This window comes from Kryptolebias marmoratus, linkage group LG6 (assembly GCF_001649575.2).
Source record: "Kryptolebias marmoratus isolate JLee-2015 linkage group LG6, ASM164957v2, whole genome shotgun sequence".
Lineage (NCBI taxonomy): Eukaryota > Metazoa > Chordata > Actinopteri > Cyprinodontiformes > Rivulidae > Kryptolebias > Kryptolebias marmoratus.
Window position 1 is genome coordinate 7,274,576 of NC_051435.1, and position 26,996 is coordinate 7,301,571.

At 41.7% G+C, this 26,996-nt stretch overlaps 1 protein-coding gene across 4 annotated transcripts; it reads left to right on the plus strand.

Annotated features, from left to right (window-relative positions):
- Positions 1-5,871: 5,871 nt before the first annotated feature.
- On the plus strand, positions 5,872-26,291 carry LOC108240430 (alsin). Of its 4 annotated transcripts, none has more exons than XM_017423895.3 (40): positions 5,872-6,087; positions 6,311-6,489; positions 7,029-7,177; positions 8,037-8,261; positions 8,989-9,179; positions 9,260-9,292; positions 9,366-9,566; positions 9,840-9,964; positions 10,067-10,287; positions 10,417-10,504; positions 11,169-11,350; positions 12,525-12,675; positions 13,334-13,430; positions 13,537-13,614; positions 14,248-14,451; positions 14,605-14,776; positions 14,857-15,052; positions 15,641-15,706; positions 15,926-16,070; positions 16,197-16,328; positions 16,563-16,691; positions 16,989-17,059; positions 17,617-17,683; positions 17,767-17,945; positions 18,249-18,314; positions 18,527-18,625; positions 18,816-18,980; positions 19,296-19,407; positions 19,892-19,969; positions 20,193-20,329; positions 20,411-20,563; positions 20,788-20,902; positions 20,978-21,135; positions 21,914-22,015; positions 22,107-22,289; positions 22,385-22,430; positions 22,527-22,588; positions 22,853-23,002; positions 23,085-23,181; positions 24,294-26,291. In XM_017423895.3, exons 2-40 carry the CDS (start codon positions 6,470-6,472, stop codon positions 24,330-24,332), a joined length of 4,884 nt encoding a protein of 1,627 aa, XP_017279384.1. In that variant the 5' UTR covers positions 5,872-6,087; positions 6,311-6,469; the 3' UTR covers positions 24,333-26,291. The 4 variants fall into 4 exon arrangements, with proteins under 4 accessions (XP_017279384.1, XP_017279383.1, XP_017279385.1 ...); XM_017423894.3 differs by having other exon boundaries at positions 6,330-6,489; XM_017423896.3 differs by having other exon boundaries at positions 6,330-6,489; positions 14,251-14,451.
- Positions 26,292-26,996: the final 705 nt, after the last annotated feature.

Genomic DNA, 26,996 nt, shown 5'->3' on the forward strand with positions numbered 1-26,996 from the left:
TCACGAGTCTTACGCTGGCGTGTGAATGAGGCGAACAACAGCAAGTCAGTGATCTATCAATAACGTGCTCACTCTGAGTGACTGTGGCGAACGGGCAGTAAATAAATCACGTCTGCGAGTTGCAAGCAGCTACTTGTTTTTGGGTTAAATAAGATGATTTTCTAAACACAGAGCAGTGAAACCGAAATGCTGAGTCAACTTTCACATTATCAGTTCCCTGTTACTTCCGCATGTTTTATGCTGTTACACCACTTCTGCTGTATTAGCGAAACATTCAGCTCGACTTGGAATAGTGTGCTATGACTTTGAGTATTTCCCCACCCCTTTAGCTTTTAGCTTTTAGCCACTGTTTTTGAGATTTTAGCTTCCGTTCTACCTTCAGCGGTTCAGTTGATTCAATCTAACAACTCTCAGGAAAGCCATTCAGCCTTCAGCATTCACTGCATTTCCAAAGAAAATTTGATTTCAGTTTGATTGCAAGTTTGTGTGTGTGTGTGTGTGTGTGTGCAAACTTTAAAATGACACATCACCCATGATTAAACCAAACAAAACCAAGCTGCTCCATGAAGTGCAGTGCTGTTCTCATCTGTTCATTAACAGAAATAAGAGAAGAACAACAGCTAAAATACATAAACAGCAGAACTTAAAAAAGAATTATAAGCTACATTTTTCATTGTGGAACAAGAGGGACAGTCTTTTGATTTCCTTTTCCACAAACCCATCGATCACTACAGAATCTGAAAGTTGAAGAAGTCTGCTTTCCGTCCGTCACAACAAATTTCCATCCCACATACTTCCAGCTCGCCTGTTGTTTTCAGGATCCTGGGAGCGCAGTGCAGAGATCCTGAGGAGACCCTGAAGTTTTGATCCGCGTTGCCAGGCAACATCATCAAAGCAGCCATGACATCATCCCCGACGAAGTTAACGAAGTACCAGAGCAGCACCCTGCCTGTGGGCGGAGCCTAAGTTGCCTCTGTTGCTGCAGATCTGAAGGCAACTTTAGAGAATCCTGACACGAACACTGATATCACAAAGGGAGCGGCAGCTGCAGTTCACACATAAATCATTAATTACTGCAGCGTTTAAGGACTGGTAACGTGGTGAAAAGCATCTAAGACTGGTTTAATCACAGCTCACATCACCGTTTGCTGGCTTGAATTATAATTAATTAATTTCAGAATAAATGTTAGCGTAAAGTTTTCACAGGCTGCTGTTTGGCTTTTTTTCCCATTTCTCACATATTCTGTCATTTATTCTGAAGATACATTATTATTATAATTCTACTGCATATATGCTGGGATTTTTTCTTTTTCTTTTTAGCCGTTAGCATGGTTCATGTCATTTACCTGCTAAACGGTCTCTTAACCATCTTCATTTATTTTTATTCTTCCATCAACATTAATGCCGCCCAAACAGAAAAGAGCCACCATATAAACTACACTTCAAAACACGCTTTTATTGGCGTTTCGAGTTACCATGGCAACTCACAGCAATAATTGTTTTTTTATTGGAAATGAATGGGTAACGCTTATTGAAATGTCTCATAAAACACTTGACAGAAGGTTTAGAAACTTTCACAAATAATCAGCAGACAGATAAGTATTTAATGGTCACCCAGTTCAAAATGGCTGCCATAGCTAACATGAAAAAGTTAAAAGTGGCTGTGGACGATCTCTAGTCGAAGCTCTAAACTGACAACCGCGTGTCGTAGGCATGTCAAACTGCACAGCTGGACACTTCATGATTCAAGGATGATGCCTGTTGATTTCAAGGTCATGGGTTAAGATATAAAAAAAAGATCTTGCAGAAAACAGCGGGCTCTTTCAAAAGTTCTCCAGGAAAGATTTTAATGAAACTCTCAGGATGTAGTCACTGGATGTTCCTCATCAGCTGATGAACACTTTGGCGTCAAACCAATTTAAAGACGGCCTAAGCCAACACAAAAATAGCTTTAACTCGGCCAATTTTACTTGTTATTGAGCTCAAATTTCGACTGGTAGTAGCTGAGAGTGATCCCCAACACATACTCTGAGCTCTAACTGTTCAGTACATTGCATGAGATGAGAAGTTATTTACAGGGTTTCTAACTCCTTTTGTTTAAAACTCTAACATGCAGTCCGTCAAGAAATGCCAGTTGTTTAGCTGAGATCAGCAAACCTCTAATGAAGAATTTACTAAATAAAACAATACAGTACAGCATTATTTTCAGAAATTCAAGGTGTAAAAACTCAAATATTTAAGCTAAAGCTCTGTGAACGCCAATCCTTTAGCTCCAGGTTTTATATTTATTAAATCTAACCTGCACAGGTTTGAATGTGGATATGAGTGTCAGTCAGACCTTTAAGTCAGCAAACACACACAATTCAGTCACTGTTGATAAGGTTCCCTGTTTCAAAAATCTCCCAAAGGTTAAAGCGTTTTTATCGCAGCTCTTGGTGTATCTCCGACAGAAACATGAAATGCACGTAAGCTGTTTCTCAGATTCAAACCTCCTCCATCAAAGGCAGCCTCCTTGTGTGTAAGATCATGCCAAATTACCCAGCGCCTAAAATATTCTTTATCAAGCTCCAGACATGTGTTTTCAATGTTCTTTAAATATACTGCCTTTACACACACACATGCACCCGAACACACTTCGTCCGGTGCCAGATAGTTAAGAGAAAACCCCTCCCTTGTTGTCTCTCAGACAGAGTTTGGACTCTTTTTTTTTTCCTATAATAATTTTGTTGCTTTTCACTTCAGGCGGATTAAAAAAAAAGCAGTACTGCTAAAACGAGTTTACACGCTTTAATCCAGTGAATCTGGAAGATTCACCTTCTGGAAACACATCAGTGCAGCAGCATGGCATCGGTGTTTATGAGTCGGAGAAAGATTATTTAAAATATTAGATTATTATATCCCAGAGTTTTAAACTAAGATCATTTTATGTTTACAGCTTCTTTGGTCGTTGTGAAAAGTCTCACTCAGAGTATGTGTTGAGAAAAACTCTCAGATACAACCACATCAAATTTTAGCTCATAATATGTGAAACTGACTGGGTTAAAGCCATTTTGATGTCAGCTAAACAACAACAGACAAAAACATAAGCATCTGTGAAACCTTTCAGAGGCAGGGGATAAAGTTTCTACAGTTCTGATACTAAATAATTCCCATTGCAGTTTATTGCACGTTGCTTCTTAGAAAAACAAATAATTAAAAACATAAATTGTTGCAGCATTTTGTGTCACTTAATGCGATCTACGATTTGCAAAACAGACGGACAGCAGCAGCTTTTTCCTGCCATGATCTGATTTTGCTCTCAGGGAGCTTCATGTGAACTCACGACACTGTGGTCAATCAAACCGCCCTCTCTGTGGCCTGGCTGCAACCCTGCATGATTTTACCCACACACACACACACACTCACAGAGCCGCTGCAGTCTCGTAAACCCAGGATGTGTTGTTTCCAGCTGCAGTAATATTTTACGAGGGTTTTGGAAAGAGGAAAACAAGCTGCTCAGGTCACGACACGGGGTTACCAAGTGTGTCTGAGGGGCGTGCAGAAACACTTTGAATGTCTCTCCAAAATGGCCGGTTTCATCAGATCTTAGCAGAGAAATCTGCAAGCACACCGTTCCAACACTCGGTTCGTCATGCAGGCCTCATTTTTATTGTCTTTATGTGACATTTTAATCACGTTGTTCCTGCTTTCTTACAGATTTCTGTCTTTTCTGCTCAAACTGAGCAATACAGTGACAGGGCCTTGTTTGAAACTGGTCCTGCAAGGTTAAACAATTAAAAATGCTCTTATTTACTGGAGAAAATCTGCAGATTATTGATTCATAATATGGTGACAAGTTAGATATCTATTAAGTGACACCTATATCTTGCTTTGAGAGTTTAAAATCCAACATAAATGCAAACATGCAAGAATGCTGGGCCTTGACTTTTGTCATTTTTAAAAAGTTATATGTATGAAAAAAAAGCAAAAATTTTAACAAGGGCTATAATGTTCAGCGCCAAGGAGGCAAAATATTAGATTTTTCTTCCTCTGAAACGTCCGCCCTCATTTTTTTCCTCTTTCTTTCCTTTTTTTTTCTTCTGTTTTTTTTAATGACTAGTCATAAAAGTTAGAGCCAAAACCTGCTGGACGCCTTTATATAGAAAACACTAAAATGGCAAATAAGAGTGACTCACGAAACATGGGCGAAGGCAAAAGAGAGGAAGAAGACCAATAAAAAGAAGCAGTGTTTGGATTTAGCTGAAGAAAAGTGACCAAACGGGCTACTGTGTGCCTTTTTGTGAAAGAACTCCAGGAAATAAGCGCTGTTGTAAGACAATATGTTCATTCGTAATCCGCCTGCAGCACATGACTCACCCCAGGCAAGAACCACTGCTGGGAAGATTCCTGAAGCATGTTTTATTATATTATTATTATGATTTAATTGGTGCTGACATATTAATGTGGCTATTTGGCAAAGGTTATCTGTAGTTCAGCGGTTTGTTGGACTGGGCATTACATCAGAGGATCACAATCTGAAGCATGGATCAGACCAGAGGATATTTTTCCACTGACCGTAGATTGGTTGTTTTAAGGTTTGTCTGCACAAAGCATAAAGGTAAAATCAAATAAAAGTACTCAGGCTTTGTGATGGGTGACTAAAGGTCTGATTTAAAACCTGCCAGCATGTCTGTGTTTCACAGGTTAGTCATACTTTCTGTATTTCCTCATGTTCGTTCGGTGATTTCTGCCTGATCGTTGTTCCTGCTGCTTTTTACAGCTCGAAAGTGAGACCTCTGCTGTTCAAATGCACACATGAGGACAGCTACGAACAACTATTATGGATTTCTGGTAATGACACATTCATTGCTGAGTTCAGATTTCTAAAAACAACTAAATGTAAAGTTTAGTAGCACGTTGAAGGAGAGAAATATCTGAAAATGTCTGCATTAATGTCTGTTCTGTGGTTTTATTTTTGCATGTGCATTAGAGTGATGAACATATGGAACACTGCTTCCATTTCCAGGTTCTGAATCCTTGTATTTATCTTATATTAAAATCTATTATTTAAAATTATTATTGTTATTTTAGTTTACACATAATAGTATTTCAGAAGTGCTGAAATATTATTACCAAGGTTGTAAAAGCTCCCCTTTCTATAAAAAGCACCTCTGTCAAAGGTTGATATAAAACAGTTTCCCTTAAAAAAACATGTAAAAATAAAGGATAAAAACTGTAACCAGTAATTAAAGGCACCCAATGCAAACTATAAAATCAAACATACAAAAGTTTATCTTGAACTATATTAAATGGTGCAGTTTTCAGTAGTTTTTCAAATATGTTGTTGTGCAATTGTGTAACGAGGGTACGCACTCAGTGGAAACAAAGCACTTCCACCTGCATACTTTACTCAATAAGTGTGAGTAAATACGTACAAAAACATCAAAGTTGGCTGACTTTTCTGTCCCAAACAGTTCTTCCACAGATGTTGCCATTGTTGGCCTATTTTCAGTCACTTCGGATGTTTTATGTTTGTAAACAAACACATGTGGTAGTTAAATTAAAAAATAAATCTAAAAAAATTACCAGTTTTTCTGACATTGCAATGCATTCCTTTACATCAGTTATCTATAGATAAAAACTGACAACTGCAGATCATTTGTCCACTTAGTTCAACTTTAAACTCTTCACTGCAGAAAACACTAATGTCCAAGGTGCATAGTCTCTTATTTTATTTTATTTTATCAGCCTGATAATATCAATTTAGAACAAAAGGAGACACATTTGAACAGAAATGTCCACAGGCAGCTTGCGCCGCTGGAATTATGATCAGAGTGAGACCTCTTCCTGTCATCCACCGCCTCTTTGCGGCGCGGCGCCGTGATGTTTGTCCCTGCTCGGACGCCGTAGCATAGTTTCCTCTAAATATCTAGACACTACTTCTTTCACTTTGACTGCGCTGCTTTGATTTAAACGGTTTTTTTTGGTATTATCAGCAACTCATCGTATCAGATGTGACTCTCACACGTAGTTATCTGGAGTTATTCGAAGTTGTCGCATCAAAAAAATCTCCGGAATTTTACTCCGAGTTCCGCGTCGCGTTTGCTGGTAAGTTCAGTTAGCCGCTTTTAGCTTCTATGCTAGCAGCGTCAGAGACACGAACTGTCTTTAATGTCGCTTATTAAACCTTTAGTTTAGCTGTTGGGACAAGTTTTACAGCTTTTACAGAATAACCCAGAAAGAAGTTTTTCAACATAAAGGTTTATAAACAAATAAAAAACCTAGAAACAAACAGTAACGATCAGAGATTCTGTACTTATAATCAGGACAGCTTGTTTTCCCACAAACAGGAGCTGGAGCCAAATGAGCCAAAGACGAGCCAAAACAGGACAGAGGGTTCAGCTTTCTGCTTGTCAGCTGATTCATTCAGAGGAACCAACAGGAGAACCTTTAATTAAAATGGCTATAAGCGGGAGAGGAGCATGAAGTGATGGAGAACCAGGAGGAAAGGTAAACAAACAAACAAACAAACACATGAGCATTTCTGAGGCCATGTCGTGATAATCTCTTCTCCTCCGAGCTGTTTGTTTCCACTGAAAACAAGCTGACTACAGAAGCATGATGACATTTATTTCCCCTGACACTGTGTGATACTGGAAACTGGAAAAGAAAGTTGTCAAAAACTTTAAAAGAGCTGCAGAAAGTTCTTCTGTTTCTGTGAATTGCAAATAAGCAAAGTGTAAAGAAACATGAGGCATCTCATAAATTCTGCAAAGTCTTTTGTAGGTGCTGGGTTGTCCTTTGCAGGTTTGTGCTCCTTGCAGGTCTAAATGCACGTCTGGACCTGCAGACTCGGAGGAATCAGATGGCATGTAATCCAACTTGATGCAACTGTTCTCTGCATCAGAAAGCCTGCTTTTTTCTTTTCTTTTTTTTAAATCTATAAATCTATGAATTAGTTTCCAGGTTGAGGATCTGGTCCAGCCGTTCGTCCCGGGGGGTTGTTCTGGTCTTTACCCCCTGACGGCGGCTCGTTCTTCTGTTTGCAGACCTGCGGATGAGCGCGCCGTCTCAGCTCCGGAGCGAGGACTTCTCCACGTGTGGTGCTCGGCGGGGTGCAGCCCAGAGAGAGCGCTGCTGTCCACACCCGCTCTGCAGGTCGCCCTCGGAGAACATCACGGCCTCGTGTTGGCACAAGGTGTGTGTTAGGCTGGGCGGTAATTGTCTCAGGATGACTCACACAAAAACGCTGAGGAAGACTTTTGTAGTGCTTATATAACTCGAAGAGGTTCTTTCAGGAAGTTGGCATAAGAACTGGAATTTAGTCATTTCTTTTAAATCGGATTACTGTGCAGAGCAGTGTCTCAGACATCGACTGCTGTATTGCTTAATTTAGTTTACCGCACATTTTATTTTACCTAAGAATATTGAGGCTTAAAGAGGAACCTGAACTCAAGGGATAAATCTGTGTTGCTTCTACTTAAAACAAACAACTTTGCAAAGAAGTTGCACCTTTTTTATTGTGTTCCTTCCCACTTTGATGCCAGTAGCTCTTCTCGGTCTTTTTGGTGTCACCTTGATTGCTCAAAAATACAATATTATGGTTGCTAAAATGTTATTTTTGTCATTCTTAATGGCTTCAGTTAAACCAGTGGTGCCCAATCCTGGTCCTGGAGGAACACTATCCTGCAGGTTTTAGTTGTTTCTCTGCTCTTCAGCAGGGCTTCAAGTTCTGCAGAAGCCTGTTATTCACTCAGTCATTCACATCAGGTGTGTCAAAGCAGAGAAACATCTAAAACATGCAGGATAGTGGCTCTCCAGGACCAGGATTGGACATTGAGTTAAGGACTGATTGTATCTTTGCATCGAACGACGAGTAACTTCAAGTTATATCGCTGGCATTTGTTTTTTGCTATGTTAGGAAAGTCATGAAAAGTTTTGCTCCAGACTGCTTTTAAAGCTTACCAGAAAGAAAAAAGTTAAAACCATGCCTAATAGTGTAACCAGGAACAGGTCAGTGTATGTGAAGATGAAGTGACGGGGGCTTTTTCTTCCAGGTGGACAGGTGTTTTCCTTCGGAGCGCTCTCATGGAGGAACCTCAGCATCCCGGTTTCTGCTCCGGTGTTGGAGCTCGCTCTGCGGGGGAAGACGATAGTCCGAGTGGCCGCTGGCGGCTTCCACTGCGGAGCGATAAGCGAGCACGGCAACGTCTACATGTGGGGGGAGAATACAGCAGGACAGTGCGGGGGGTCTGAGAGGGGCTCGGTTACAAACGTCACAGGTTTGTTATCGTCTTCATTGCTTCCTGTTTTCATCTTATCTCTTTAAAAAAGAAAAAAAAGATTACAGTGAATGTATCCTTCAGTTTTCTTCAGCATGATATTCTCTATCAGAATTGCATTTTGATTTTGATCAAATTCTGCCTCTGATACATATATTTTTTACATAGTATGATTATAGCTGGGTTTTATAAAGCTTGCATTTTGTGCAGTGTGAATGCTAATCGCTAAATGACTTCACCGAAGAAGCTAAAACTGAGTTGTTAAAATTAAAACAAGCAGAACTCAGGCTTAAATTGGCAGAATAGCAGCTAAAATGAGTTAAATAGAAGCTAAAATGAGAAGAACAGAAGCTGAAATGAGCAAAACGCAGCAGGATACAAGTTACGAACTAAAAACAGCAGGACAGTAGCTAAAAGTACCAAAATAGATGCTAAAACTAAAATAACTGAAACAGTATCTAATAGCTAAAAGTAGCAGAATGGTAGCTAAAAGCTAAAAGTGGCATAAGAGGACAAAAATAAAGCAAGCACGCTGAATCACTTTTCAAAGAGAATGTTTTAGGAAGAACTGAAGAGAAAAATGAAGAAAAATGCCAAAAAAGCCAAAGTCACAGGATGCTATTCTGGAGCTGGACATTTTGACATCTGGATATTTAAAATGGTACAAAGCGTGCAGAAGTAGTTTGCCTCAGCATTCCCACAGTGACGCGGATGTTTGCCCCCTCAGTGTCGGAGCCCAGCCCGGTCAGCGTGGTGGACTCTGAGGGGATTCCTCCGGCGGCGGTTCGGGTCGTGGACCTGGCCTGCGGACGGGAGCACAGCCTGGCTCTGTCGGCCCAGAACGAGCTGTGGGCCTGGGGAAGCGGCTGCCAGCTCGGCCTGGTCACTCAGGCCTTCCCCGTCTGGAAACCTCAGAAGGTTTTTGAACTCAAAGTAAAATGAGTTTTGGGGTGTTTGGCGTTGCTTTTCCTTACTGGACTTGCGTTGTTTCCCGTCAGGTTGAGCACTTGGCAGGCAGACATGTGATTCAGGTACGTTTCAGCTGGAAACCGCTGCTTTGAGCGCGATGCTTCGAGTGTTTCTGATTGTCCTAATGTCCAACAGGTGGCGTGTGGAGCGTACCACAGCTTGGCCCTGGTTCTCAGTTTACCTGCTCAGGGCTGTAACGCCCAGAGTAGCCCCAAAACGAAGGAGCGGGCTCCGCCGCCTCACTGCCTGGTGGTGGACAGGGACGAGCTGTTTGCCGCTGACGATTCTCACTACTGTCCGCTCGGCGTGGAGCTCACTGAAGCCATGAGAAGCGAGGTGAACAATCCGCTGTTTGTGTGCAGGAAGGTTTTGTTTTGTACACACCTACAGGCTTAAGGGCTCGTAGGTTTCCCACAGCCTCCGTGATTCGACACATTTTAGCTCCGAGATTAGCAGCATTATCTGGCAGGAGTGACCGTTTCGTTTTAATCCGTTCTCCCGCTGAATCCACGAAGCGAGCGGAATCTGGAGGTTATCTTGAAAGCGGCCTGATTTCGGAGTCATCTGTTTCTGCGCTGTGTTGACGCTCCTCTTTGATTCACATTCCAGACGTCTCCCAGAAGACGAGCCCCCAGACACCGGCGCCATGCAGCGGGAATGTCGTCTGGCAGCAGTCCTGGCTCCGGAGCCAGCTCGTCCTCGTTTTCTGAGGACGGCAAATTTAACTCTAAACAGTACAGTATTTTATTCATCTGATCCCTTTTATTACTGTTTAAAAAAAATCTATTTATTGTTTATTTCTTCCTTAACTTTTCTTTGACACAAAACTCCCTCAGGAATCTTCCTGTCGAGCTCATGGAAAACTCCGACTCCCATTCTCAGACCGACAGCAGCCCCACAGTCCGCCTGGTGTCGGGCTGGAGAACCAACAAGAACTCGACCTTCCCTGACGAGTCGGAGGTTCAGAACCTCCTGGAGAAACTTTCTGATCAGTCGTCAGAGTCGCAGCACACAACGGGGACGTTAGATAGTGACTCTGTGAGCAGCCACAACTCAGGTTGGTGGCATTTCTTCTTTTCTCCTTTGTTTTCAAATGTAATTATCCGACCTGTTCGATTTATAGCTTTAATATGAGAATGCTGACCTGAAATCTGTTTTCCCCTTATCTCTCTGCCTCTTAATCCAGATGACAGCTGTGTTTCCTCCACTCCCTCTTCGGACCTGTTAGCGTCCAGTTACAAAGATGACTCGACTTCCAAGAGACAGAGCAACAAGTAAGGCTAGATTTAATGTAAACTTGAGGCACTTTGTTGGAATTTAAGAAGAGAAAACCATGAAATATGTTGCAAAATTGCTGTTCAAAGCCTCAAAAGCAACAGGCAGATCATTTGTTTTGACACTTATGCCAGTCACTTATAAAATTTAAAGCAGAAAAGCAGCTTTTAGCAATATTTGTGACCAACATTCTAGTTCCAGACGCCTTGTATATGGCAGGTTTTCAGCTCTTTGGCAATCACCTTGTAGGCACTAAAATGTTACTTTTTGTCTGACAAACTGTGTTGTCTTTGGTTTTTTTATAGGTTCAACTAAAAATGGGAACAAAGAGCCTAAAAGTCCAGTTTAAATTATTTATTTTGTTGGTTATGTGTTGACGCATCACCAGTTCATCCCTTGAGTTTAGAAGCGTTTTTATATCTGAATGATTCAGAGGTCAAAAAACTAACAAGCAAATAAACCATTAAGTCGGTAAGAAAGCAGCCAAAGTCCAAATAAAACCTTTTGAAGGTCTGAAGAAATGATGATCAAAAGATTACAAGAAAGTCTGGCTGCTTGGAAGCACAATCTAAAGAAAGGAGGGATGGTTCAGGGTTCCACAGCGCAGTTTTACTCCCACGGTGCTCGGCTGGTAATCGGGGGGTTTGACCTTCTGTCCTGCAGCGTCGGTGGGTTGGCCGCGTGGCGCTCGTCCTCTCCGGTGTGTTTGGAAGAAGTCCGTCTTTGTCTGGAGAAGGAGAGGCTGTCGCTGCAGGGGCAGAAGAGCTCCAGCCTCACAAACATACACCAGAGGTGGAAAACGGCGGCCGGCAGGAGACGCTCGCTTCCTGGAACCCCCACCCATGGTAGGAATGGAAGGGTGTGAACGGCTCCACTCTTCGTTTTGAGGGAAAAATGCTTATTTGTTTTTAGATGAAAGGTTGTTAACCTAAGCCAGGAAACTGTTGGTTTAACATGTCATCAACATTTTTCATTTATTTTTTTGCTTTTGTTTCAGAAATCCACAAACGGTGCAGAAAGTGTTGATTCCCGGGCCGGTTGGGGTTTAATTGGTTTAATGGGCGGCAGGGATGTCTTTGAAGTTTTTTGCAGGATATAATTATGATTCTTATCAGCGGTTCTGTCCTTCCATTTCAGTCCTCATCAAAGGTTGTTCAGGCAAATGTTTCATACATTATCTAGGATCGCCGTTGCACTGCTGCCAGAACCAATCAGAGGCAGAGAAGGAGCAGATCTTCACCTCTGATTGGCTCGAGCTCCAGACAAGATGAAAAGATTTATAGTTTTTTCTTTTGTTAAAAGAAATGCTTCACAGCTTGAATATAACACCAGCAGATCCATCCGTCTCACTTTGAAGGGATAATTTACCAAATTATTCACTTTATATTAAAAAAAATAAAAGTTAGAGTTATTCCAACCATGCCCTCTTTAAACGCCTCTTCATTTTGGATGAATTTTATTGGAAAATCTGTTTAAATGCCCCACTGGTGACACAAAATGTTTGTCATTTGTCATTTAAGTGATCCACAGGCAGTGAGTTGATAAAGTTTGTGCCAAAAAAAAACCGCATTGTGAAAAACTCAGAGTTTGGTGTGACATTTATTTGTTGTCAGGCACACGAGACTAACTTCTCATTTTCTGGATTTCCAGGCATTTCAGGGGCGTAAGAATGAAAGTTTGCCATCAGTCAACACAGATCTGAAACCCACATCCTCCAACAGTTCAGATGTTGCATAAAACTTTTTTTGTAATTACTTGACCTTTTATAGAAGGTTAACATTTGAGTTTCTGTTCGTGTTGTATCTGCACAGCTGTTCCATCATTAATAAAAAGTTTATTTAGTGATTCAGGTTGGTTCAAACCAGACCTGTTGGTTTAAATACGCTTCCCTGTTGTTACTTTTCACAAATAAAGTCCGTTTAAAACCTAAACATGTGAAGGTTAGGTGGAGATCCTGCAGTAAGACCTGATATTCCAGGCTTTTTAGACGTAATCTGGGGTTTGTCTGCTTCTTTCCAGGATCTCCTCGGAGACGCAGTCCGTGTGTCTGCAGGCCGTTCTCAGTAGGACCGGAGGAGGCCGGAGACGGGCTGCCGTCTCTGGAGACGGAGGTCTGGAGCTGGGGCCGCGGCTCAGAGGGACAGCTGGGTCACGGGGACCAGCTCGCCAGGTCTGCAAGCGCACACCTGAATACTTCATTACAGTTTATTTACCACCAGAAAACCCCTGATTGTGCTTTTTTTAATTACTGGAACAGATCTGATGATTAAAAGTCATCAGGCTTCATTTAAAATGAAAAAGGAAAATGTCCTTGACGGTCATGTACTTTGGCTAAATTTTCCTTTTTATATGCCTGTCCAAAGACGGGACGGATTGTGGTACTCAGTGTGTGAACGTGTGGATGAATGAGTGAATGACTGAATGTAGTGTGAAGCACTTTGGGGTCCTTGGATTAGAACAGGTGCTATAAGTGCACGCCATTTACCATCAACACCAGCAGGAAAAACTTCAGAAACATTTTTTAACGCTCTTTTTATTTTACATCGCTGTCCCATACTGTGTTTTTAACACAGTAATGATGTAGTGAATGTGTTTTATGATATATATTAAAACACTAATCTGCATTTAACTGACACTTATATATATATATATATATATATATAGAGAGAGAGAGAGAGAGAGAAGAAATGATCCAGAATTACTGTCTGTAAGGAACTGTGTGGGTTTTAAGGAAATATCCTGCTCGGTTTTTGTATGTTGGTCCATAAAGGAAGGTTCGAGGAAGGATCAACCGTCCTCACCTGTTTTTCATGTGTGTTTGTTTCCAGACTTCAGCCTCTGTGCATCAAGACTCTGACGGGCCAGGAAGTGATCAAAGTTTCTGCAGGGTCGCATCATTCGCTGGCTCTCACCGCTCAGTGTCAGGTAACAGATTTGAAGCACATGAACACACACACACACATACGCTGCAAATGGATTTACACACAGTTGGTCCATTTTCAAGCACACAACCACTACTTGTGTGCTGCAGGTCTACTCCTGGGGAAGCAACATGTGTGGACAGCTTGGTCACATCAACAGTCCCGTCACTGTGCCGCAGCAGGCCAAGGTTCGCTCGTCTTTGACTTCTTTTAGTAAGAGATGTGTACATTTAGTTAATGATCGCGTTCTGAGTACAGACAGTACGGGAGGTGTTCATCCTGAAGAAGAGACTTCCTCTGATTCAGCTTCATGTTGATGTTTGCGATCTAACTGCGTCTGCACACTTTCTGCTGCTTCAGCCCTTCACATATCAGCTCATCCAAGGAAACCTTTATGCTTTTCAAAGATATTTAAATTTAATTTACAAACACTTTCTTCATTTTAACACATTGAGATCTCTTCAGTTCCTCCAAAAACTTTGTCCTCTGAAATCTTCTTCAGCTACTGGATTTATTTAGTTTTTTTATTCTACTTTAAGCTACTAAGCTTTCTAATTTAAGCTTTTAGCTAGAGTATTTTTAATTTTAGTTTTAGCTATGATTTAGCAAATTTTAGCTTTTAGCTATATTTTTGTTAATCTTAACTTTGAGACACGGCTTTGCAGATTTTTTTTAGTCTTAAGCTACAATTTAGCTGATGTTATTCTTTCAGCTATGGTTTTACTAATTTACTTTGTTCTGCTTGTTTTAACAATTCAGTTTCTTTTTTCAACAACTTTCAGCACTGATTTTTCTAGTTATTTTGTTTCTTTTTGCCGCAGCAGTCTGACGGTCTTCGTGTTTGGGATCTGTCGGCCGGTCAGAGCCACTCCCTGTTCCTGGCCAATGGCGACTGCGTCCAGCCGGTGCTGCTGTACTGCGGCCAGCAGCGACAGACGCAGCAGAGCCGGAGCACGTGCCAGAGCTCACCGACCAGGGTGGAAAGTTACACAGTCAGGCCTTCCCTGCTGCCTTTCTGCATCGAGGTTTGTGGGTCAGAAACACAAATCCACACGGAGGGAAACTATGGGTGGAGCACTTTTCCATCTGAGTCACTTGAGTTGATGTTTTTAACATTTATGTTAGCTGTAGCTCAGTATTTGTAACCTAATCATGGTATGTTGTCTGTCTTTGTGCAGATGGGGTACATTAGCAGTGTGTGCAGCGGTGGTCAGATGTGTGCATCGTTGACAGACCTGAATGTGAAGGGTTTTATCGCCGCCATTCACGAGCTGGCCTCCAGCGAGAGGCAGTTTTACTGCTGGCTCAGCAGTTTCAGGAGGATTCTTCTCACTCCACTGCGTAAAAGAGGTGCCTGTCTTAATTTATACAGTCACACAAAAATAGATGTAACACAAGCGTGACTCGGGCCTGTTCCTGTGTGCGTGCAGAGAGTGTTTGTCTGGCGTTAGGGGAGCCGTGCACCCAGCTCTTCTTCTCTCTTTGGGAGAGTTTTGTTCACCTGAGCTCCCTGGTCGGTCGTCACGCCACGTCACTCAGCTACTTCCTGCACGATGCACAGGGCCGTGATGTCACTTCCCTTCCCTTGCTGACTCACGCAGATCATTTCCAGAACACTTACAGAAGGTAAGGTTTTGTTTTGGCATGGGGATATGGCGAATGTGCTCACGTTTTTCCCCACATATACTCTAAAGAAGTTTTAAATTGTCATATTATTGAAACTACTGAAGTAGGAATACACTGGAAGGCCACTGACAGAGCTAGATGAGATCTGTGGCCGCCATCTTGCTAGGTGCTTACCCTCAGTGCCCTGCTTTACTTCAAGTAGTCTAAAGAGAATGATGAGCCCTGGTATAATAATTCAGTGTATTAGATTAGTACTTCCTCCATGTTGTTTGAAGTGCAGCTTTCGATAATTATAACGAATAATGGTAAAACATTGGGCTGCTTGGTTATATTTCTGGTTTGCAGTAACTAATGTAGCACCTACCAAGATGGGAGCACAAACTCTCACCTTGTGAGCAGAGCTTGCACTGTGGTCAGCTCTGTTTCAGTGACTGAAGCTTTTATTTCGCCTTTAATTGTTTAAAAATACTTCTGATGTCTTATGAAGGGTCCAGGCTGCTGCACTTAGGTTGGGTTTATTTTACTGCATCTGCTTTGTGAAGTAAAATAAAATCCAAATAAAGTGGCTCTCTCCGTGGCTCTCTGTAGGTTTTGTTCTGCTGTCGGTGACTTCCAAGTAATGGGTGGATTCCAGTTGCTTCAGAAACACTCACTGTGAGCACTTTCATTTTAAATAACGCCTCCCGGTGGTCTGTTTTTCTGACTCGCCCAAGAGAAAGTATTTTAGCAGGAAAACAGGCTCCTTGTTGTTGTTATTGGTCCTAATGTCATTCAGACCCTCTCATTTTTCTCCTTAACAAACTCTAAGCGTATAAATCCTTTAAGACACACTCAGATGATGTTTAAGGGTGTAATCTCTGTTTCTCTGGGCAGCCAGCAGACTCTGCTCTCTCAGCTGAACGTACCGGACCCGTCTGTCAGCGGCGACGGTGATCTGGTTTCCATGTTTTACTGGCCTCTGCAGCAGCTCCACCAGTATAACCGAGTCCTGCTCAAATTGACCGCCTGCTACGACGTGGTGAATGCTCTTTGCTTTTTTTTATTTCCTCAGATTCGTTTGCTCTGTTGTGTCTCCCCCGTCGGTTTTCTTGGCTATTAACGCAGCTGTATTTGCTCTAAAAACGCCGTTCGCCTTTTCCCCCAGCTGACTGTGGAGTATCAGACCCTCCATCATAGCTTCAGTCTGTACGAGACCCTGTCTCTGTCTCTGCTGAGGAAGAAGAAGGAAGCTGAAAACACCTTCATCTTCTGGAAGAGCCACTCTGGAAAATATACAGTGAGAACACCTCTTCTTTTAACAAGCCTGGAATTATGCTTTTTGTCTCCATAATCATCTTTATTAGCCAAAAAATACTGTGTAGATCTAAAATATTTTCATGATTTGGTTAAGCTGATTGCTTATTCTGGACTCATTTGTGAAAATAGAAAAGCAGGTTGTGTTTCTGTGATGTGGACCCCCCCCGAGTTTCACAGCTCATTGAACTGATGACCTCGTTTGTCTCATTTTCAGGAATCGTTGCGCGTTCCTCATCGCCGTGTAGTGTGTGAAAGCAGCAACCGGTCTCTGACCCTTCAGAACGCCGGGCGGTTCTCCAGTCACTGGTTCATCCTGTTCAGTGACGTTCTGGTGCACACACAGGTACACACACACACACAACAAGCCAGCTCCCACCTATTTGCAGGTAATATAAATTTTAGGGGTATAACTACAGATAAGATGTCGAAGCAGAGCTGCTTCACAAGCACATATTTTATAGTAAAACTGAAATCCTGCTTGTGGGTTTTTGTGTAACTTCCCTAAACTGATTTATTCAGACAGAAACTGAGGCAGATCTGTCGGTCAGCCCTTACTCAGGCTCAGCATGCGGTAACCTCAGAATGAGTGATGTTTCCTAATGTGAGAGTTTCTGAAAGAATGTAACTTTGTCTTCCACAGTTCTCCACGCATCGCGTCTATCCTCTGACCTGTTTGTGGGCGAAACCAGTGACTGACGACAGCAGCGAACTGTGAGTCTGTGGGAGAGATACAAACCAGAAAAGTCCGAGTTGGCGTTATTAGAAACAGGAGGTGACGCCCAAACCCTTTGAGCCGTCAGAGTTCATCGTAGTTTTCAGCACCAGTTGAGGGAGTTCAGAGCTGTATTTAACTCTATCTGATCACAGTCAAACAGGTACAAATAGTTTTAAACAACAGGTTTGAACAACTCGATAGATGATTGTTTAAACCAGAAAAAGATTCTTCCTGTTATGGCCTTCAACAAAACAGAAACTCAAAGAGCAGCAAACATGCGGCTGTTATCAAGCTAAAACAGTAATCAAGGCTATAAGTCTTCAAATATGATATATAAACAGTTTTGTATGAACAAACATATTAAAAATGTCTAATTTTGTTCCGGAGAAGTCAAACCTCCTCCTTAGGAAGGCTCTGTGTCGTCCTGCAAAGAAACTTCTGCTTTGTTTTTCAATTTAACCATTCACCATCTTTGTTTAACACATCAAAACTGTAAATTAAAGTTAAGTTAAATTAAGTTAATTTTTATCTTGTCTTCATTGTAAATTTCCAGCTATGCCATAAAAATAACATGTCCAGAGGAGAGTTTTACTCTGGTGGCCTCAACACCACAAGAAAAGGTGCGTTTAGTCTCTCATTTTTACTCCTATTGTCCAAATATGTCTTCTTTTCATTTTATTTTAACTGCTGTGTTTTTCTGCAGAACAAGTGGCTTCGAGCCCTCAACCAGGCGGTGGATCAGGTGCTGGGTGGCGGAGGTCAGGGGTCATCTCCAGGGGTCGCAGCGATGTCCCGCACGGCGACCTACACGTTCACCGCAGACGAACGATTCAGAGACGCTCAGTACTCCGGAGGCTGGCTGGCAGGACGGGTTCATGGCAGGTCAGAGTGCAGACGGCTCGTTTTTCTTTGGTTTGGCTTTATCCTTAAAGATCCGTGCGTATAAACCTGTTTTATCTGCATATTTGAGTCAAATCACGCCAAAGTGCACAGAGAGGAAATAAAACACTGAGATGTCAAAGATCTGGGTGTCGATGGTGAATGTTTTATTTTTAATGCACAGAACTGAAGGATTTAATTTAATGCACGTTTCATTGAAGGGGTTTGACTTGGCGAACCTTTTTAAATGACCTCTAACAGTAAAAAGATGGAAAAAATGGGGGTTTTTTTGTTTGTTTTATTCAGAGGAACCATGAAGTGGCCAGATGGACGAATGTACAAGGGAAACTTTAAGAACGGACTGGAGGATGGGTCTGTATATCCCGACATGTTAATCTCCAATATAAAACCTTTCTGTTCCCTTTTTTGTTTGTTTTTTACGAAGGTCCGTGAGTAGAAAAGAAAATATTCACATAAATTCACATAAAACTGAAAATTGAGGCTTTGTTTTCTTTAGAAGTTCAATTTTGCAACTTTGGGAAATATTCTCAACTTTTCTGCATATTTTTCCTTTTTCTCTGCAGGTATGGAGAGTGTGTAATGCCTCACAAAGTCCAGGACAAACCAGACACCTACCAAGGCCAGTGGAGAGAGGGCAGGATCCACGGCTTTGGCAAATACAAGTCAGTGTGTCGTTTTCTGCTGGGTTCTAGTTAAAATGATTTTTACGAACCAGTGCAAATGTTGAGTCCTCATCTGGGATGTCTTGTTGGATTCTCAGAGATATTTAAGATTTAATATCAGAAATGTAAATCCTAAACCTCGATACCAGACATGTAATGAAAGGTGTTTAATGTTATGTATAATGGTCAGGTACGCCAGCGGCGAGGTGTACGAGGGCTGTTTCTGCAACGGGCAGCGTCACGGTTATGGCATGCTGAGTTCAGGTAAACTGGACCGCTCCTCCTCCAGCGTGTTCATCGGCCACTGGGTCCACGACAAGAAGGCGGCATACGGAGTCTACGACGATATCACCAGGTCTGAGTAAACGCTCTGCTTCGAACTCCGGTTGGAACAAAAACAGAGAGAGAAACGTTGCAGAACGTCATCTACAGAACCATTTAGCCACGTCCAGGACAAGGTTTTCAGGTTACTAACCTGCGAAACAACTCTCAGGCAGAGAAAACCTTTCATTAATCTGTCATGAAAGATGCATTTGTTGTTCAAAAGTAAGGAAAACTTTCATTATTAGGACCAGTTGTAAATCTGAAGTATATTAGTGGACCAGGTGCATTGTAAACAGACTAAAATTGGGTTTATTGGTCCCTGATCTCGTTTGTTTCTCCCTCCCAGAGGTGAGAAGTACATTGGAATGTGGCTGGATGACCAGCGGCATGGCAGCGCTGTGGTCGTCACACAGTACGGTGTTTACTATGAAGGGACGTTCAGGGACAACAAGATGGCTGTAAGTGCAACAATAAATATGAACAAACAAAATCCTTAGAAGAGTTGTTTTATTATACAACATATAATATAACCTGATAAATTCATTCAGTCTACAATCCCTGTTATAACTCAGATTTAACCATAGCAGGTTAAAATATTTAAAAATCCTCATTTCAAACTCATTAAAATATAAAAGCTATGAATAAAAATATGTAGCAGAAAACATCTTAATATGAGACCACATTAATTAAACCCATAAATACCAACTCGGCTGTTCTTTTCTGGCTTTTACCTCCTTTTAATTTGTTTATTTTCTTTACTTTTGAACATTTTAAGTACTCCTGTCACACAAGTTTAGCCCGTTTATCTTTGACATTATCGTGAATGATGAGCCAAAAGTTCAGGTAAAATCCTGATTGGACAGCTGCCAAAGAACTGAATGGATTGGAAAGAATAAATCTAAATTGTTGCGTATTCGTGGTGTGTTGTGTTTTATCTGTTAGGGTCCAGGTCTGTTGGTTTCGGAGGACGACACCGTTTTTCACGGGGAGTTTTCTGACGACTGGACCGTCAGCGGAAAGGTGAAACACGTGCGCTTTTGTTTCATAAAGTCTTTAGGATTTTTAAAGGATTTATTTGATCAATTTTAAATTCATTTAATTAATGTTTGCAATCAATACATTGTAAATTATTGGTCTCTCTCAGTACCTTATCACAGTTCTTACAGTGGTGAGCAGCTCATATTTAGACAACTCGAAGTTAATCGAAATAATTTATATTAAAACAGCCTGCCTTTGTCTGCAGGGGGTTTTGACCCTGACCAACGGTGACAGTCTGGATGGTTTGTTCACCGGAGAGTGGAGAACGGGCCTGAAAGTGGTCGGAACGTACACCAAACCAGCTGCTGATGAGTGTGACAACAAAGGCGGCGACGTCCTGCCGTAGGTTGATTCGTGGCGATGTGAAGGGAAATCCCTGAGCTGCCAGGTTGGGAATCTTTGACCTGTTTGCGTTTCCCTCAGGTTGGGTCAGTACGTGGTGCCCGCGGGTCAGAGGTGGATCTGTGTTTTTGACGAGTGTTGGTCTCGGCTCGGCTGCGACGCTGCCGGGAGAGGGGAGAGGACCACGGCCTGGGAGAACATCGCCATCACCATAGCGACCGCACGCCGACAGAGGTAGACGCACGCACGCCGCCGGGATCGTAAAAGTAGCATCTCAGTGAACCCATCTTGAATTGGGTTTTAGACATACGTGCAGTGGAAATATTTTGCTGACGCTGCAGTAAAACGAACACACACAGACAGACACGAGCAAAAACGATGATCAGAGACCACCTGAAGATCAGCTGATTCTCCAGATCCAAACAACACTGCTGAAACAAGTGTGTGTGTGTGTGTAGTCCTGACCTCAGCAAATCTCAGAGCAAAGTTCTGGAGAGTTTGGAGTTTATTCCTCAGTATGGAGAACCCGTCACCACTGCAAACTACGACAACATCAGGAGATACCTCACTAAGGTACCGCTCTGTCACTTGGTGGATGAACAATAAAGACATCAGGTGTTGATGTTGGGGTGTGTGTGTGTGTGTTAGGCGTGTGAGACCCCCCACCACCCTCTGGGCTGGTTGTTGGAGACGCTGGTGACTGCCTACAGGATGACCTATGTGGGAGTGGGATCGAACTGCCGGCTGCTCCAGCAGGCGGTCCAGGAGCTCCAGGCCTACCTCACCCACTTCTACAGCATCATCAGGTAGATTCTTCTGCTCAGGCGTTTGGGTTAGGTCAGCCACGGCAGCGCTGCGTGTAGTTTGTCCTAAATAAGTGAAGAAAATCAATCAAACAAGTGGCAGATTTTAAATTATTGCTTCATTATTGGAATCTGACGACTAAAAATTGGAAAAATTAAGAAACAAAAAGCTTCTAAGATCTCAGACCAGGCATTCAATGTTTGAATTCTTTGAAAAGTTGTCTGTGATGTTTAGATGTGTTTATTTTTTGAGTTAGGTGCTGTTTTTTATTATTATTTCTACATTTATATTACATTCTTTAAGTGGTCTTATACTTGGACTAAAAACAATAACAAAAAAAGCAGCTGATCCCTAAAGAAGATCTTTATAGATAGATGTTTATAGAGTTTGACAAACTATTTATCAAGATAACTTTACCAAAATAAGACAAAAACATTCTGGTTAAATTTAAAGTAAAATATATAATCAAAGAAGGAGAGTTTGCTGAAAAGGATTAAAGTCTAAAAAATAAAAAATAAAACCCCTCAGGGCTTCATCCTTCCTCTGTAGTTCTAAATGTTTTGAATGATTAAATACATTAAACTGACACAACAAACTTTAGCCCAGTCAGAGCAGCGGCCATCTTGGAAGTCACTAACTGAACTCGACCTGCAGACAGACTCAGAAAGTTTTATTCAAACCAGATCCAGTAACCCACCTTTTGTACCAAAAGGTGATAAAAATGTATAATGTGATTAAATATGGACAATTTATCCTGTTTGCTTTGTTTTTTGTCTGCAGGTTTTTGTTTCCAGGGTTACCAGAAGATGGTGGCGTCATCCCAGACCCCCCTCCTTCCACCCCGTCTGAAACCCGGCGCAGCTCCTACAGATTAGAATACGAGTCGGTGTCAAAACGAGCTTTTATAAATAAGGCCGAACTTATTAATCTGAGCCGGCTTCGCTCACGTCCTTTCCTCTCCCTCCTCCATCAGAGTGGTGGTGGTGGTGAGCTGCTCCTCCCTGCTCTTCCCCGTGCTGCTCCCTCGGCTCTACCCTCCTCTCTTCACCCTCTACTGCCTGCAGAAGGAGCAGGAGGAGGCGCAGTACTGGGAGCACGTCCTCCGGCTCAACAAGCAACCCGACCAATCCCTGCTCAGCTTCCTGGGGGTGCAGGAGTGAGCGTGTGCATGAGAAACCAACACATAAACCTGATGTTTCTGCCTTTAACAAACAGGATATTTATTTTTATTTATATTTATTTTAATCGCAGGAAGTTTTGGCCCCACTGGATGTCGATTCTGGGAGAGAAAAAGCAGGTCAGATACTTGTTCCCCATCTCAGCTGTTTTTAAAATCCTTTTAAATCACTTTTAAATCGGCTTTTCTCTCCTCTTTAACTGTATGTCCTTACAGATTGTGTCCAGCAGTAAAGATGCCTGTTTTGTTTCTGCCGTGGAGACTCTTCAGCAGATCAGGTAGGTTTTATTTTACCCGCTACGGTACAAAAACATACATAAATAGGAACAAACGAGCAGTTCGACTGCAGATATGGAAGCACGGAGATCATGTTGGTGTTTGAGAATTTACCTGATACACATAAATTTAGCCCTCAGTAATGCTTGTCAGGCACTGCTCAGTCCAGCTGATTTACTGTTTCCTTTTTAATATAAGTAATTTAATTTGTGGCGGTAGAAACTGAATGACTTTATTGGAGATATTTGTTTCTGTCGTGCACACAGCACCACTTTCACACCTTCAGACAAGCTTGTGGTGATTCAGAAGACGTTTGAGGAGCTCACTCTGGAGGTGAAGCCTTTCCTGGATGGAGATTTTTTGTGGTGCATGGATGATCTGTTCCCCCTCTTCCTTTATGTAGTGCTCAGAGCGAGGTGTGTCATCTCACACACACACACACTTGTCACCCGCAGTGATCGTGAATCCTCAGCAGGTTTTTGCTTCTCTGCCTTTCAGGATCAGGAACCTGGGAGCTGAAGTCAGCCTGATTGAAGACCTGATGGACCCCAACATTCAGCACGGCGAGATGGGACTGATGTTCACAACACTAAAGGTGGGAGCGCACCACACATAAACCGAAATTCACCAACAGTCGTGTGTCTTTTGAAGGCGCCAATTAGGATTTTTACTCTAATGAACAGAGCCTTCGCAAACTGAGACATGTGCCTCAAACTGTGCTGCCAACAAAGTACCAAACGTGAATAATTTCCATCTAATCTGTTGCCTTCACAAAGTGAGGGTTGGTCCATCAGGAAGAGTTTCATTCATCCTTTCCTCCAGTGATAAGTCACATCGTTGCAGCCAGAAACGTCTGTATGATCCTGCTGTCGCCGTTTTACACCCAGAAAACAAAACATTCTGATTATAAAACAATTCATCAGGCAGCGCTTCACACCCAGAGGTTAACAGAAGCCAGAGGGATTCTCTGCAGGATAATTATCGTGTTGGTGCAGATTCTCCGGACCAAGGCAGTTTCTTTAGATGGTTGAAGATGTTTTAGATGAACAGTGCAGTTGGCTGAAGTCACATGCAGATTACTCCGTGAAGGCCTCTGATAGCCTAGTTCAGAGAAGAAAGGTTCTGGTCACATGAGTGGAAATGAACAGATATCATTGTAGGTTTTGAAAAGCTGAAACAAGAGGCGACCTCCTCTGTTTAAAGTTGGTTTTCCATGTTTGATTTAAACGGTTTCTCTCTCTCTCTCCTGAATTCATTATTGTGGCTCAGTCTGCAGCTGAACGCCAACAACAACAAAACAGAACATCTCCTAATATTAGTGCCAGGTAACTCAAATACTTGGATTAAAATGTGCACAAGTTAAAGTTTCTGAAACACCTGAGATTTCTTGTGTTTAAACATCAGGATCGTTGTGAGTTTGAGGAATAACAGCTTGCAGAAGGTCTGTGTCTGCAAGCTGCTCCTCGAGCTTTAAAATGGATTTATAGGACATAATGTAAATATTGTTCCTGTTTCTCAGTTTGTCGTTCCGTCTCACCGTGTTTGAACACTGTCCAGTTATAAAATAAAGTCTGACCTAAAGTTTAAATGAAGATCAGCTTTTCTTTTTCTGAGACGAGGTTCTGCCTCCCTGTTTTGCTCCTGGCTCCGGTCACGTTCACCGGTTGTTGACCGGCTGGTCTCTGGGTTGGTGTGCTCCTGCTGCAGGCCTGCTACATCCAGATCCAGCACGAGTCCACCACGTAGACCCAAACAGGAAGTGACTGCAGCTGGAAACAGAAGCAGGGAAAGCTTCAGCGACGCCCCGCAGAGCGAAGACAGAAGATGACCTGCCCGCCGAGGATGTTAATCCCAACATGGCTCAGATTTCATCAGATGGTGACACACTGCCCTCCTCTGGACAGCACAAATATTTAATCCAGAGATGTTTAATTAGTGCACTTTTTATTACTTTGTCTTTTTTCATTGTGCAGTATTTCCCTGAATACTAACTTCTTAGAACATAAATCAAGGAAGCTGCGGACACAAAGTAATTTATATTTTTCACATTTCATCTGTTTTTAGATGAACTTTAAAACACTTTAAGCTAAGTGAGATCGCTCAATCATGACTTATTCAGGCACTAATGAATTAACAACAGAAATATTTTTCTAACATCCAAACTCTCCTCAAAGGGACCTTTAGATACTTTATTTTCTTAACAGCTGAATGTAGATTACTGAGTGTAATAAATGCAGAGGATTGTGCTGGTATTTATTGAGCCTGCAGGATTATTATTATTCAAATCACTGGAGAGGGGCATCCCTCATTTAATGTGTTTGTAGAAATACTTTATACTGCCCAGTACATCCTGGGTACCTCAGAGAACAGGACTCTGTTCCCTGGAAGTACCCGCTAACTACCAGCTAACTACCGTTTATGTACTGGCTACCTACCTGGTATGTATCTGATACGTACCTGATACTTCCTGGGTACAGACCTGCTACATGAGGGGTAGTTTCCGGGTTCTTCCAGGGTACAGGTACTTGCCGGGTACGGAGCTGAGTACTTCCTGGGTGTAGACCTGGTCTGTGCCGGGTGCATACCTGGTACCTCTGGGGGTTGGGCTGTGTTAAGAAGTAACTTCTTCCTGTTCGTCCCGGCTACTTACCAGGTAAGTACTCGGTACGTACCATTTACAGTACTGAGTACTCACCTGGTACGTACAGAGGCTGTTCTCCATCATGTTCCCTGTAAACACTAAATACTGGATACTTCTCCAGTACTTATGGTTTATGTATTGGGCTGTATGGTGTATTACTAGCCTGATTTCAACAATGATAAAATGGGTCACATGACTCCTGTTTCAGTTTCATTAAGATGTGTTTAAGTTCAACAGTTTCCTCTTTTTAAAGAACCAAAGGAAGCCTCGTCACTTTTAAACTGTTTATGTTATGTAGTTTGTTAAAGGTTAGACTGTAATATAAATATTCAGATCAAATTCTCTACATTGTTAGAGTAAATCGTTCCTGTCGTGACAGAAAACGTCCTAAAAATCTGCTCAGATGTCAGCAATGTTTCAGAAATCCAGTGATTCTTATGAAATCACAGAAAACGGCTCAGACTGAGCTGGAGCAGAAACTAAAGGACTTTAGATTCAAACTTATTTCATTCCTGTAATTTCCACATTTCTGGTGCTTGTTCTGTATTTATTGTTACAGGTTTCTGCAGAGCTTCAGGAGCTGTTTATTGTTTTTGTTTTATTTTAATTTAACGCCACAGCAGCTCAGCTGGTCAGTTTTCTACTTTCCAAATTAGTTTGAAACAAATTCAGAGAGACGTGAAAATAAGTCATTACATTTTCCAGATAGGATTAAAGTTACTGCCACAGTGATTGTTTTCTTTGCAGAATAATTAGGAAAAAAAAAAGGGAACTGCCTTTTGGTTAAATAAATATATGAAATAGTTGTCTGGGAGCAAAGAAATGTAAAGTTTTATCTGTATTTAATGAGCTGCAGCTTGTTAAATGTGTTTTTTGTTATTGTTGTAACATTTCATGGAGGTTTTGCACTTGAATGATGTTAAAGGTGATTATTTTTCTAACCAAGTTGTTATTTTTGTAACTTCACGCCTTTATAGAAAGATTATATTAAAAACACGCAGTCGTGGAATGGATGTTTATTTAAAAACTAAAAGGGGGCAATAAACTGGTTTTGATTCTGGGAATGTTTTCTGATAGATTTTTTTCTGCAACAACAACCGTCGATGAGCAGAAAGAGAAATAAACTCCTGGATTCGAACATTAATGAGGCTCTAACTGGGTTTCAGATTAATCTGTGGGAGCAAGTTAAAGTGTTTGTTTGACTCAAAACACCTGTTTAAAGATCTGATAAAACCACATTAATGCACTGAAACACACTGGTTGTGTGTCGTCTTGTCTGAATTTAGACATTAAGATGTTTGCTTATAAAATAAATGTACGTTAAAGTGCCATCTTTTAAAACTGATTGTGCACATAAATAATACCAGAGCTGGTTTATATACAGGACTCAGAAATATCAAAATGGTAGCACTGAAACCTGTTTATTTCTCTGTATTTTCACCAAATTATCATTTTTTTTTAAAATGTAACACTATCATTTCAGTCTTGTCCTGAAGTTTTACACGTTTTATTGTCTTCAGAGTTAGAATTGAGCGAAACTTCGAAACATCAGAAAGCAGATTTTTATACAAATTAAATCCCTCTAATGGGGATTTTTCCTCCCCACACCAAACATGTTAATCTGTGCAGGTAAAAAAATTTGTTTAATAAATATTCTATCCTCGTTTTTCAGCCTTATTGTCTCCAAATTCTAACCATATTTAAATGCTGATCATGTCTGTTAGAACTGAGTTTCTCTAGTGTCAGGCTTCTCATCTTTTACTTTATCT

What these genes read in the sequence shown, in the direction of transcription:
- LOC108240430 (XM_017423895.3), top strand. Translation starts at nt 6,470, where the DNA reads ATGGAGAACCAGGAGGAAAG. An exon ending in GCAGGACGGGTTCATGGCAG is followed by an intron (nt 17,946 to 18,248) that starts GTCAGAGTGCAG and finishes TGTTTTATTCAG; the next exon opens with AGGAACCATGAAGTGGCCAG. An exon ending in TTCTGGGAGAGAAAAAGCAG is followed by an intron (nt 22,431 to 22,526) that starts GTCAGATACTTG and finishes ATGTCCTTACAG; the next exon opens with ATTGTGTCCAGCAGTAAAGA.